The sequence below is a fragment of the Aethalodelphis obliquidens genome, unplaced genomic scaffold, assembly GCF_003676395.1.
Source record: "Aethalodelphis obliquidens isolate GAN/ISIS:26980383/991018 unplaced genomic scaffold, ASM367639v1 scaffold3, whole genome shotgun sequence".
Lineage (NCBI taxonomy): Eukaryota > Metazoa > Chordata > Mammalia > Artiodactyla > Delphinidae > Aethalodelphis > Aethalodelphis obliquidens.
This window is the reverse complement of record NW_020837947.1, coordinates 69,209,918-69,224,512: the sequence shown is the minus strand read 5'-3', so window position 1 is coordinate 69,224,512 and position 14,595 is coordinate 69,209,918. Positions and strand designations below refer to the sequence as shown.

The following is a 14,595-nucleotide window of genomic DNA, read 5'->3' as shown; positions in this document are numbered from 1 at the left end:
TGTTAGCTTCTGCTGAGGCACTGGCTTTTGAAGTGTCTTAGGAGTGCTCTTCTGCCTCAGAGGGACGTGGTCCCACCAGAGGGACCTGGTCTCGGGCTGCTCTCCACCACCCGGCCTGACCTCTTCCTCTCCCCACCCCTGCAGACATCGCTGTGCGGGCTGATCACACCTTCCCCGGGGCTCAGGGGGTGCTGCCTCTGAACCACCTGGGGCTTTTCTGCCAAGAGGCCAGGGTGGCGATTACAGAGTGAACCAATCACCGACATGGGTAGGGCTGGAGTAATGTGGCCTGGTTGCCGCAGGGCGCCCTCGGGTGGGACGCTTCTGCTGTTGGGTCCCCGTCACCCCCAGAAAACGCCTCCCCCTCATCACATTTGTCCTCGCTCTGGGCTTCCTGCATGACTGGAGCAGCCTGAGGACACAGCTGGGTCTCCTCTCAGTGAAAATCTGGAACCCAGTAGAGTGGCCAGCTGAGGATCTTGGGCTAAAGATGTGGACGTGTTGAATAACTGAATAGTTATGTGTCTCCATAATGTCTGTTCCACCCAGGGGGTTTTGAGTTCATTTAAGGCGGCATGTAATTAACGCCATAGGAGAGTCATAAACAAAGTCAGGGAGGGAGAGGGAGGGGTTCTGGTGAGCGAAGGACGTGATGGCCAGCTTGGGGGTGAGGTAGACGCGATGAAGACCTTACTTGGCCTCTCCAGGTTGTGCGAAGCAACTGGGGCAAAGGGCATTCCAGGAGTGAGGTCAGAGTCACCTGATAGGACGCAAGCTCCTGAGGACGGGGACCTGCTGGGTGTCAGCACAGGGGAGGTTCCCAGTGAAAGTTGCTGGAATGAACTTGTGAGAGCAGGCAGGTGTGGGACCACAGTCCCAAAGTGGCTGGGTGTTCAGTTTTCTGGAACATGGGTTCTAAGCAGAGAAAGCTAGAAAGGGGGACTGAAGACTGGATTGTCAGGCTGAGGAGTTCAGCATGATTTGGAGAAAAGCATTACCCCTCCTTTAATAGCCACCAAGAAAGGGACTTCCCTGGCGGTCCACTGGTTAAGACTTTGCCTTCCAATGCAGGGGGTGCGGGTTCAATCCCTGATCGGGGAGTTAAGATCCCACATGCCTGGCAGCCAAAAAACCAAGACATAAAACAGAAGCAGTATGGTAACAAATTCAATAAAGACTTCAAAAAAAATTTTTTTAAATAGTCACCGGTAAAAAGATAGAAGGGGAGTGGGGTGGTGGAGAGACAAAGGGCTCCAGAGCTCAGACCACCCTGTCTGGGACTCTGACAGCACCCCATCTTAGTTCTTTACCAGGTTACAACAGACAGGGGCTCCGAAGGGGCCATGCTCTTTCCAGCAGCTCTCAAGAGAGAAAGGCTGCACCATGCAGGGGCCAGGGCAGGAGCTGGGCAGGGGTGGAGAAGGACACTTGCTTCTCCCAAGACCACAGTCCCAGCAGCCCGGCTCCCCCTACAGACCTCTGACCCCAAATCCAGCCTCATTCCTCCCGTGCTGGTGACCCACAAGTATCATTTGTATTTCTAGCACGTTTAATTTATTTTAGCTAGATAATGAACTTCCTCTCACTCCCCTCATGATATACTGAAATATATCCCACGCTTTCTGTATGTGAGATGACCGATCCTGTGAGGTTTCTGATGTGTTAGGAGAACACATTCCTTTGTCCTCAGAGGCCTTTCTCTCAACTTTTTTCTTTCTTCTTGCCAGCCACACTGAAGTAGAGGACGGTAGCGTTGTCTGAAAGTCTCAGCAAACATTTCTTCAGTTATTCTTTCATTCATTCCCCTGAGAGCTTGCCTCTGTGCCAGGCACTGTTCTAGGCATCAGAGATGCTGACCCCCCAAAAAGCCCTGCCCACTGGAGCTTCACGTTTAGTGGGAGAAGAAATAAATGAGGAAAATGTGTGGTGCCAGAAGGTGATAAAAGATATAGAGAGAAATTAAGCCAGAGACGGGGTGGCAAGTGGGGCATAGGGGTGAGCTCACCTTGTCGTTTTAAGGAGAGACTCAATGAGCAGCTCACAGAGATGGTGACATGGCACTGGGGGTGACCTGGGAGCCCTGAGCTTCTTGGGGTGACTGGCAAGAAGCATATTATTATTCTTGATGGCCTCATGGCAGACAATGGTGGCCAAGCTGTTACACCTCTTGATTTTTTTTTGAAAAAAATCGATATTTATTTACTTTTCAAAAGTAAAGTAGGATTGGATAGATGATTTCTTTTTCTTTTTTAATTGGAGTATAGTTGCTTTACAATGTTGTGTTAGTTTCTGCTGTACAGCAAAATGAATCAGCTCTATGTATACATATATCCCCTCTTTTTCCCGTTTAGGTCACCACAGAGCATTAAGTAGAGTTCCCTGTGCTATACAGCAGGTTCTCATGAGTTATCTGTTTCATGCGTGTTAGTGTATATATATCAATCCCAATCTCCCCATTCATCCCACCCTCCCTTTCCCCCTTTGGTGTCCCTACGTTTGTTCTCTACGTCTGTTTCTCTATTTCTACCCTGCAGACATCACCTCTTGATTTTTAAATGTTGCCTGTGCGTTACAGCACTGCGGGTCCCACCCCACATCTGTGAGCCACTCGTTTTCAGGCCGTCCGTTTGGGATGCCCCCGGCTTTGCCGTCAGCCATGCTGTTTATTTTATGTGCTCGTTGGCACGTGTTGGCTTGACTGGTTCGAGAGACTCCAGAGTTCCCCGCTGGAGCACACGGAGACCCCCCAAACCCCACGGCATCACAAGGGATGAGTTTAACAGTCCTGTAGCTCCTTAGAGAGTTGAATCCTTTTCACACTGGAGACGGCAGACTCCTGGGTTTCGAAAGATCGTTACGAGACTGATTCATGTTCGGCATTCTCATTTGAGAGATGCTTCTGAGATATTTGCATAAGGGAATCTGGATCCTCTAGAGGATCCCGAGTCACAGGCGGCTGGACGTGACTTCAGGGCAGCGTGTCTGTGTTTGCAGTCACCTGTGTGCCAGTCAGAGCCATAAGCCCTCAGGCCGCGCTGGGGTTTGGCCACAGGGGTAGCACGTGCCTGCGACACACAGAGCGCCCAGCTGGGGAGTCACACCCATACTCACCAGCTGCACCAGTGGTCAAGCTTCCGCTCCCACTGAGTGCGGGGCGAGCCTCCAGGGAAGGATGCGCATGCTCCCAGGGCCGGCAGTCCTTGGATGGGACGCCCCCCGCCCGCTGCCATCTAATCAGAGCTCCGTGATGCTCTAATGCTGACCTTAGCCAGTGAACAAGACAGAGTTGTCAACGGTGTCGTACAATTGGCATTCAAGGGCTAATTGCTGACAGAGTTTCAAGTGTGAAGACTGATTATGTTGAACTTGCAAACAAAGCCGTAGAGTAGCTAATCTGGTTGGTTTTTTTCAGTTTTATTGAGATATGATTGACATCCAGCACCTGTATGGGTTTAAGGTGTGCAGCATAGTGACTTGGCATAGGTACAACCCATCATGCTTATGTGCTCAGCCACGCTCAGCACTGGCCTGATGGAAGTCTAAATATACAAATAGATGTAAAAAAATAGAGAGATTCCAAATCTGAAGCCTCCTCACTGTTGGAATTTGAGTAACACAATATCATCCACAACCTGAAACCGGTGCAACATTAAACGAATGCAACTGAGCGTATTGCTGTGAATTTGTATTGGCTTTGTAGAGATTTTATACTGAATTTATAAATAAGTTTTGGTCTTAGTAATTTAAGAGCTTTAGGAGATTAAGGTGTTTTTATTTGGTCTGCTTGTATAATAAGCAATATAATAAAAAATCGTTGTCAATAAATGTCCATATTTATTTTCTTCCTTAGGAACGAATTTAGTATTCGAAGATGAAATCGCTGCATTGCAACCTGAAGTAGATAAGCTACAAACTCTAAATGTGAACAAAATTATTGCACTGGGACATTCTGGTTTTGAAATGGATAAACTCATCGCTCAGAAAGTGAAGGGTGTGGACGTAGTGGTGGGAGGACATTCCAACACGTTTCTTTACACAGGTAATGGCAGCGGGAGGGCTAGATGATATACGTTACATATATAGTATAATAGATACATGTAATAATGTACACAGGTGGTGCACACTGAGTGGTAACATGTATAAATCTTACTCAAAGAGACTTTTTAAAACATTTTATTGAAATATACGGTTGATTTACAATGTTGTGTTAGTTTCAGGTTTACAGCAAAGTGATTCAGTCATATGTATATGTACATTCTTTTTTAGATTCTTTTCCGTTATAGGTTATTACAAGATATTGAGTAGAGTTCCCTGTGCTATTCAGTAGGTCCTTGTTGGTTATCTATTTTATACATAGTAGTGTGTATGTTAATCCCAAACTCCGAATTTGTCCGTCCCCTGCTTTCCTCTTTGGTAACCATAAGTTTGTTTTCCATGTCTGTGAGTCTATTTCTGTTTTGTAAATAAGTTCACTTATATCATTTTAAGTTAGATTCCACATATGAGTGATATCATATGATATTTGTCTTTCTCTGTCTGACTTGCTTCACTTAGTATGATAATCTCTAGGTCCATCCATGTTGCTGCAATTGGCATTATTTCATCCTTTTTGATGGCTGAATAGTATTCCAATGTGTATATGTACCACATCTTCTTTATCCATTCATCTGTTGATGGACATTTTGGTTGCCTCCATGCAAAGAGACATTACGAAGAGTAATTTATTGGTTTCATGAGTATGTCAATTTCATTCACTTATGTAAATTATAAATATATATAACATACACATTCAAATATATAAAAGGTTACTGAGGCCCAACTAAAAGTCATTGTACATCAAAAAGCAACATGCATATAAAAATTTTAAGCATAAACAACATAATGTAAATAAGGCCTTCACAGCTCAAGGTGATAGGACTTGATTGGTAGGTTCACAGGTGGCAGAAGCTGGAACTTGGGCTCAAGCCCTAACCCTGCAGCATCCCAGGACTGTGGTGCCCTAGAAGCCACAGGCCCCCATGCTCTTGCAAGCACTCTCTCCTCCCTCGATTTCTTCCCCCCTCCTCTCCCTTCCCCTCTCTCCATCCCTCCCTCCTCCTCTCCCTCTTTCCCTTCCCTCTCTCTTTTCTTCCTTCCTTCCCGTCTTCCCTCCATTCCTTCCACATGTCTCTCTCTCTCTCTCTCTCTCTCTCTCTCCCTCCCTCCCTCTCTCTCTCTCTCTCTCTCTCTCTCTCTCTCTCTCCCTCCCTCCCTCCCTCCCTCCCTCCCTCTCTGTCCCCCCTTGGTATCAGGTAGTTTTAGTTAGGAAAAGTCTAACTCTTTTTTTTCCCATTTGAACATATACTGTCGCAAAACTTTTGGGTCTGGCTCAGTGAGTCTTTCCCACCATGCCCTCTCCCTGCCCCAACCACTGCTTCATGGGGCTTTAAAGTATTTTCAAGAAAAGGAAGACGAGCAGGAGAGCCTGCTGGAACTGGCTTCTATCAGCTCTGGGAAGGACGACTTCGATGGGGAACAACCCTCCCCTTGGAGAGGTTGCTGCTTCGCCCGTCTCTATGTGAGCTATCTCAGGCAATCCTATTTTTATAAAAGCAGCAATTAAAAATACCCAAAACAGGGCTTCCCTGGTGGTGCAGTGGTTGAGAGTCCGCCTGCCGATGCAGGGGACACGGGTTTGTGACCCGGTCCGGGAAGATCCCACATGCCGCGGAGCGGCTGGGCCCGTGAGCCATGGCTGCTGAGCCTGCGTGTCCGGAGCCTGTGCTCCGCAACGGGAGAGGCCGCAACAGTGAGAGGGCTGCGTACCACAAAAAAAAAAAAAAAAAAAAAAAACCCAAAGCAGTAAGAAATGTCCAAACCTGTTAAAAGTTCTCACTAAGAAGAGAGTATGGGTAATTTTTAATTTCTTCTTAGCACCTTTGAGTGTTTTCAAATGATGAATGCATGTTGCTTTTACAATGAGAAAAAGAGACACAAATTATTTTTTTAAAAAAAAGGAAAGAAAGAAACACAGTATTGGGTCAGAAGTCCTTATTCCTCTTTCACTTGAAGGACCTTGAGTAGTCACCCTCTCTGAACCTGTTAGCTTCGCTTCAGAATGTCAGTGACGATGCTCCAATGAAATCCTGCAAAAGAGGATGTGCCTTTTGGGAAGATGAGTTTAGTGAATGATGAATGACTGGATGGAAGAAAGATGTGAGGATAAAAATTACAATTTGCTTATCCATAAACCTTAAAGTAGATAATTACAGTCTCTGGAAAAGACTGCCTGTAGCATCTTTGTCATTTATCTCACATTTCATGATTGCTTACCAAGATTAAACTTGTTCTCATGAAAATATTCAATTTGGACATTCATCATGGTGAGGAATGAACTTAACAATGAAAGGTAATTCCAGGACACAGTAGAGGATGAGGCATATTTGCTTGTTTAAATAAATTTTCCCAGCCTCGAAAAACAAACAAAGCAACAACAAGAAACAACCCTCCGCTGAATTGCCTTTGGAATTAGCTTAAAGTTAAATATGATTAGTTAATCAAATTAGGGTTAAAATAATACATCTTTTGGAATTTTAAATCTTGCCGAGAACCATTTCAGCACACACACAGGACCGAACACACACAAACACACTCACCTGAAAGGGAATTTCACAAAGTGTCGGGATTGCACCTGATATTTTCTATTCTGTTATTTAATTTTTTTTAAAATGCTGGTGACTACCTGTTGAATAAGATTCATTGTCTTGTCACCAGTCCATATTTTTAAAACCTCAGCTTTAAGTGGGGCACGACCAAAAGAGCACATGGACGGTTCCCCTCCAAATAGTGAAGCCCCTGCAGGTTCTCTGGATTACAGCCGCCGTGCACATGCAGACCAGACAACCCTGGTATTGCCTGACCATTCTCACATTGGGATGAAGAGGAGAGGACTTCCACGTCCAGGCTTGCAAAATGTCAGAGCTGCGAGGATGAGGGCTAGAATGCAGACTTCTAAAGGATTTAAATCCTAGAGTTAAGGAACTGGTCCATGCTGTTGCCTTTGGACAAAAAAGTAGTTAAAGTGTGTGCAGGTTGGAAGATGTGGCAGGTGTGCCAGGGGACTCTCCTCTGCGTGTGACCCTTGAAGGCAGACGGGCTCCTGAGACGGTGTCGCTCTGTTTGCCTCCCGCTTTTTTAACTGGATTTTGGATCATGCAAGCCCATCAGTTTGCTGTGGCCTTGGTGAGTGTAGACGTCCGTCCTTTCCTCCATCTGCACAGTTAAGGAGTTACAAGCGTGACATCTATGATCCCTTCTGTTCAAACACCCTGCTCCCTAGAAAGGCATCCATGCCAAGAGCCTGACTGCTTACTTGCGGGAATTTGGGGAAGTAAAACATTTCTTGGTAGAATACTCTCTAACTTCCTTAGGTTACTGCAGTGATTTTCTTTATACCTCCAGCTCCTTTGAGGCTCACACCTCCTGGTTACCCTGTCTCCCCCCCCATTATCACTGTCACCTAAGCCCCTCCCCGGTGTCACCAAGAATTTAGCACCCAACGTCCTGTCTTCCTCTGCACTCCCGCTCCTGCCTGCATCCTGGCTGAGTGTCTATATGGATGGTGGAGCCAGTACCCAAGTTCAGAGTCCCTTGATCCTATCAACTCGTGACTGTCGCCTCCTTTTCAGCAACCTCACTTCTGGGACCACAGGCTGAGACCCGGTCATCATCCTGAATTGCGGCATGCCCACAGCCCCACTGCCCACCTCCCTCCTCTCCTTAAGGCTCTCTCACCCTTATTCCTCGGCGAAGAGGCCTGCAGCCTCACGGAAACCTCGGTCTGGTGAACCCTCCTCCCCTCCCAGCCCAGCAGGTGTCACTTCTCCTCCTTAGCCTGGGAGCGTCCATTACAGACTCACCACCACGTCTCTGGCTGACACCCGGAAGGCGGGTGCCCAGGATTGTTGAGTGAATGCTGACAGATGCAGCTCCTTTAAAAGTAAGCTCTTTTGGGACTTCCCTGGTGGTCCAGTGGTTAGGGCTTCCTGCTTCCACTGCTGGAGGCATGGGTTTGATCCCTAGTCAGGGAACTGAGATCTCACATGCCGCATGGCGTGGCCAAAAAAAAAAAAAAAATTTATTTTTTCAGTAAGATTTCTTTATTTGAACAGCTTTTTGTATTAAGTACCTCATTTGTGTTGCTTCTGGGTTTTGGCACACGTTTCTTGAATATGAAATTCAAGCCTTTTCATTGACTTAGAGAACATAAATGATTTTAATAACCACCGTATTTTGTTCTCAAAACAAATGGAGTTCACAGTTTAAGTATAAACAAAACCAGGAAACCTTAGCGTTTGTTCTACCCACGGCAGCCAGCGGCCGGGTACTCCGAGTGCAGGGGCGGAGCCACCCCTGCTTTGTTAGAATAAGCGAGCGAGGACAAAAGCCTTGGTTGTGGTTCGCAATCATTGTTCATCTCGCCATTGATTTTCACTCTTGTAGTTGAGATAATCTTGTCTTTTAGAACAAGAAAGTGCTCTTATTATTTACTACATCCACAGGACAGGGAAACACTCTCCGACAAAGAACTGCTTCCTTTGGGCATCCGTAGGATTGCTGATGTGTGGGTGTATTGAGTGAGCCGGGAGAATGAGCCAGAGGACAGAGGTGTGGCCGGTAACTTCAAAGATGATGTCCTTGGTGGTCCCGGGACTCACTTGTCCCAGGGGTCGCTACTCAGGACCCCTCGGTCAGCTTCCAGCCATAGGCCAGCACAGCAGCAGCTTCCTTCATGGAGCAAAGCCAGAGCCTTCTGCTTAACGATTTTTGCAGCCACATAACGCTGATCGGTTTTAGTTACGTCTCATGAAACCGCTTTCCAGGGCGAAGCGGGGTGAGCCAAACCCCAAATGATCTGTAAAACAGGGTCACATCCTTTGGCAGGGTTGAGTTGTCAGGCAAGCTGATGACCGACTGCATATTGTGAAATCCAAAGCCTGCTCCTGCCACAGGGCAGACCTCTTCCCGGGGCTGCCATCCGTGTTGCCCTAAGTTTGCCCCTCGATGGTCTTCAAGAAGGACCTCATTTTTCCAGCCTCACTGTGACAAGCAGCACGGGGTCATGGACAGGGCTTTGGACTCCGACGGCCACAGTCTCCCCCCGGGGTTGGTCACTGCTGGCTGTCCGACCTCAGACATGTTACTTAACCACTCTGAGCTTCAGCTTTTTATTTTAAAAAACCGCTACAGTGATACGACTACCTCAGAGAATGTCGTAGGGATTAAATGAGGTGGTATAGGAACAGAACATAGTGGGTCCAAGAAAAATATGTCAGTTCTCCAATATTCTGCAACATGGGAAAATGTATACAATTTCATTTTAAATGAAAAAGAGGAAGGTACATTTTTTTTTTTTTTGTGGTACGCATCCCTCTCACTGTTGCGGCCTCTCCCGTTGCGGAGCACAGGCTCCGGACGCGCAGGCTCAGCGGCCATGGCTCACGGGCCCAGCCGCTCCGCGGCATGTGGGATCCTCCCGGACTGGGGCACGAACCCGTGTCCCCTGCATCGGCAGGCGGACTCTGAACCACTGTGCCAACCAGGGAAGCCCCAACAATTTTTTTTCTTTTACAACTATACAAACATTTATTACCCAGACTGTAGTCACTTGACACAACTCCAAACTAATTTATGAGGTCACTCCTCTCTTGAATAAATAAAAAGACTCTTTATCCTACAAAACTCGGGAAACACTGGAGCTCTTCTCAACCCCTCCCCCCAAAATCTGATCATTCCTTGGGGAGCCTCTATTTTTCCTGATCCCCTAGGTCCTGATTCTTACTTGTGTCCCCCCTGTTCTTGCCTCTTTCAAACCATTCTTCTTGTCCATGCAGCAGAGACCCAAATATGGAAGAGTGCCCTTTCTTCTTGATCTCCCTGAATTCCATCCACATGAGGCAGCTTCCCTCCAAGTCGGCTACGCACAGCAGGGGACCCACCGCTGTGCAGCCTGGGATGACTCTGCCTTCCAAGTCTCTGCCGCCCCAGGGTGTGCCTCGCTGGCTGACTTTCTGGCTTTCTTCTGCAGCCGGCCCTCCTCCCATTCCGGTTCTCCTCTTGTTACTCCTGTCCTCACCCCCTTGATCCAAGGCTACCCCTGAAACTTAAGTTTTTTCCCACTATTTTTATGCAAAAAATTAGGCTCTTTGTGCACACCCCTGCTCCACCAGCCCCATCATTGTCGGGGACCCGTCCTTCCAGGCAGGTCTGTCTCACCTTCCCCTGGGGAGGAGGAGAGGAATGAGGACCCAAGACCGTCATTAGGGAAGCCTGGCGGACCCTGGTCCTCTCACAGGTGTTTACTAGACAGAAAATGATTTTTTCCCTAGAATGGATTCTGCCACCCATTTCCCCCTCTTTGCTATCCGTGCATACGTATTTTATTTATTATTTATTTGTTTGTTTATTTATTTTTGGCTGCATTGGGTCTTTGTTGCTGTGCGCGGGCTTTCTTTAGTTGCAGCGAGCGGGGGCTACTCTTCGTTGCGGTGCACAGCCTTCTCATTGCGGTGGCTTCTCCTTGCAGAGCACGGGCTCTAGGCGCTCGGGCTTCAGTAGCTGTGGCATGTGGGCTCAGTAGTTGTGGCTCATGGGCTCTAGAGCGCAGGCTCAGTAGTTGTGGCACACGGGCTTAGTTGCTCCGCGGCATGTGGGATCTTCCCGGACCAGGGCTCGAACCCGTGTCCCCTGCATCGGCAGGCGGATTCTTAACTACTGTGCCACTAGGGAAGCCCTACATATATTTTTTTAATTGAAGTATACTTGATTTACAATGTTGTGTTAATTTCTGCTGTACAGCAAAGTGGTTCAGTTATACATATATTTACATTCTTTTTTATATTCTTTTCCGTTTTGGTGTATCACAAGATATTGAATATAGTTCCCTGTGCTCTACAGTAGGACCTTGTTGCTTATCCATTCTATATATACTAGTTTGCATCTGCTAATCCCAAACTCCCAATCCTTCCCTCACACACCCTCCCTCCCCCTTGGCCACCACAAGTCTGTTCTCTTCATACATATATATATTTTTTAATTCACAGAAATTATATTGGTTATTGCCATGGCGGGGTGGGACTGCAATTAAATTTTTCTTCTCCATTTGCCAAATATGTCATGCTAGTTTTACTTTGATAAAAAAGAAAAATTTTTTAACCTCTCTAAACCCTAGAAACTGAACCATTAATCCTAAAGTTTATGAAAAGAAAATTTTCCACAGACAATTTACTGATCAGTAGGCTTTTATTTGGCAATTCATGGGCGGAGCAGCATCCCATGTGGCAGAGAAAAGGGGGCTCGGAAGAGCTATAGGAGGCCATAAGGGGGCTCGGAAGAGCTATAGGAGGCCATAGGGTCTTAGAGACCAAAGGGAGCAGAAACAAGGAAGTTGCCCTGGGCATTGCTGACGGTTAACTTCCCTTCTGTGGAGCGCAGGGAGGTCTTGGAGCCTGTGCGGCACGGGCCTGCGGGGCTGGGAGCGCCGGGCCTGCCTGTTCTGGGAGAGCCGCTGGTTTGCTGATGGGAATCTTAGCATGAGCGGCTCCATCTTGGGCCTGATCTGGTTACTTTCACAACTTGAACTCTTATAAATATGTGTGTTAAATTTTTTTAAAAGGAGAGGCATATACTCAATTTGAGAATCTGAGCTGAATACACAAATGACCAAATGTATCTTCTTACCTTTAAAAGATAAGAAACCGGGAGTGCGGTGCTTTGTCCCAAGCAGCCTGGCTGTGCCTCACTCAGATCTCTTGTCCTCAGTTTATTAATTTCCCCCAAACCTAGAAACTCATACGGTTGTCAGTTTTGACGTCCCACGTGTAAGGAAATTTCCAAATCGTCTGTCATGTTGCGGAAGCAGAGCTTCGGGCTTCCCCACCGGAAGTCCTCCAGGTTCTGAGATGAGCCCGTTTGAATTGTGCGTCGTGTGCTCCACTGCCCGCCACTGTGGCCGAAGCTAATGCTTTGTGGAAATCAGCAGTTCAGACCCTCACTGAATACAAACACCTAGCGTTTCCCAGGGTACAGAACCACTCTGGAATGCCCTGTCCAGCTAAATGCTGATTTTCCGTAAAAAAAAATGTCAGGTTTATTTACATCAATTCATGGCCCTGTGGACCTCCTTTTTAATTTCAAATGGAACTACAAAGTATGTTAACATGAAAATCAGTCTCTCTCTCTCTCCAGCCCATTCCTTTGGACTTTGCATTTTAACAGGCCATAGTGATGGAACCAGGGGATGGCTGCATTGTTATGACTTTGTTTTTAATTTTTATATAAAACCCTGTTCTATAATGTAAAAAGCGAATGGGAAGTCTGGTGTCTGGAAGGATAGTCACCCTGGCTTAGATCCTCCGTGAAGAGAAGAGGGTGGTGGACAGTGGGGGTATCACTGCATCCCCTGCTCTTTCCCCAGTGAGTGGCCTCTCCAGGCCTCACAGAGATGAAGCGAAGCCCTCAGGCCTGGCTCCACGGGACAGTGGAGTCCCACACACTGGGCACTTGTTGGAGCTTGGAGGTGTTTGTTGAGTGAGTGAATGTGTGTGAACCCATTCCCACCCTGCCGGGGTCTCTTATTTACCCCAGCCAGTCAGGACCGGGTACAGGCAGACACCCCGGATTGGACTTCATGAGAGTTTGTGCCCACTCTGGGTACCACTTGAAGATACATCATCACTGTTAGACCTTCCGGTCATCACTGAATGTCCAAGAGCCAGAATGTGGGCAGTCTATCGAAGCATGTACAAAACAGAGGGACACAGTCCCAATATGGAGAATGTCAGTGGCCCCTTGAGTTCCCTGGAGGAGACATGACAGCCTGTGTATCAGGGTCGGGTACAGAGATGGCTGAGGAGACAGTGACTCACCCCTCTGGCTGCGGAACACCTTTTGACAGCAGCTGGCCTGACTGCCCCAGCGGGGGCGGGGGAAGGGCATCTTGGCCAGCCTACTTCATGGCTTGCAATGCCACAAGACTTCCTGCATGTGAAAGATGCTCATAACTTAAAAAAAAAAAAAAATTAAACCACTTTTGGTGTCAAACACTATCAAATCTCTTGTTTTACAAATACAGGAAATAAATTTAGGTCCCAGGAGTTAAAAGTCTCTCCCAAGGTTGTGAAACAAGATGAAAAGGGAGCTGGCGCCAAAACCCATTCTCTCGACAAGCAGATGTTCGGCTTCATGAGCCCCACCCAGCTCATCAGTTGAGGAAATTGAATGGAGGGGAGTTGGGGGATGGGGCATGACTCCCCTTGACATATGGATTCCTCCACAGGAAGGGCATGTAAATCTTGTCTGATCTCTGGAAATCTGTTGGCTAAACCCCTTAAAATCAGTGGTTCAACATTTATTGACTACCTACTATGTGCTGGGCCAGCCCCAGAGACAAAGCAGCCTCTGCCCACATGGAACTTACTGGCTTGAAAGGGATCCTGATGCCAATCAGATTTTTTTTTAAGTATGCAGAGAAATCAATCATATGTGATTACAAAGCACGCTGTGAAGGAAGAAGTCCACGATGCTGGGAGAGCAGGTATAGGAGCGCCTGACCGCGTCTGGGGAATCATTAGAGATGATGGTAACTTGGGAAATAATTATCTCTAACCTTTATTGGGCGTTTACCTGAGTCAGGCTTCATGTGCTGCTTAACTTCTTTAATTCTCGAAACAACCTCTAAGGCAGGTATTGTTATTTTCTCCTTTTACAGATGAATAAACTGAAACAAAAAGATGTAAATAATTTGCCTGTGGGCCTCTGGTTCCAGGTCTTACTCTATATTCATGACTGTGGAGGCGGGTGTGGTCTAGGAATGGGAGAAACTAAGATTGCTGAAGTGCAAGGTGGAGGGTCTAGATGAAGCTGGGCCACATCGTGTGGGTCTGATTAGGCTATGATGCTCACGTCAAAAATTGTAGTGTTGCTATCCAAGCGAACGTGGGTCTGCTCACCCGCCATGCAGAAAAGCCAGTCCACTGACACCAGGTGGTAGTGAAGGAAAGTACAGCATTTGTTTGCCAGGTGCCGAGCAAGGAGTCTTGTGCCCAGGAGTCCCACAGGGCCCTGCTCCGTATCAGCTGGGCAGGCGCTTGCCCGGGCCTGCGCTGGGAACGCCCGCATTCCTGAGGGGCTGCTATTCCGTTCCCTCAGACACCCTCGCTGTTCTAGGGAATACCCTGTTACCGGCTCTAAATGTCAGCCCACAGCTCCTGGCTCCTCCAAGGCTTGCTTCCAAGAGGACGGATTTGCCAAAAGGCTGGAATAGAGTTCTGGTAAACGGTTTTCCCCCTGCCAAGAGGACAGGCTGCGTTTCTAAAGACAGATATGTGGCACTGTGTGTGGAGAGACGATCTGGGGCGTGAGCCTCTGTGGCTGAATAGAGTGCTGTGGGAACTCTGAAGCCCTGGATTGCTTTCCCTGCCAGTGGTTTTCTGGGGTTGCCAAGTGCACAGGAAGCAGAGAGGGCCCAGCTGTGGGGAACGCAGACTGGAGCCAAACTAGACTGGTTATTGTCTCAGCCACGTGGGAAACGTCCTCCTTGACTCCGATTAAGTCCAT

General features: G+C 47.5%; 1 protein-coding gene across 1 annotated transcript in view; it reads left to right on the top strand.

The window, feature by feature from the left end:
* Window positions 1-14,595, top strand: part of NT5E (5'-nucleotidase ecto) — a 44,941-nt gene that overhangs the window by 16,467 nt on the left and 13,879 nt on the right. Inside the window, exon 3 of the mRNA XM_027091240.1 lies at window positions 3,851-4,039. Coding sequence (XP_026947041.1) covers window positions 3,851-4,039 — 189 coding nt within the window. The remainder of the gene's footprint in view (window positions 1-3,850; window positions 4,040-14,595) is intronic.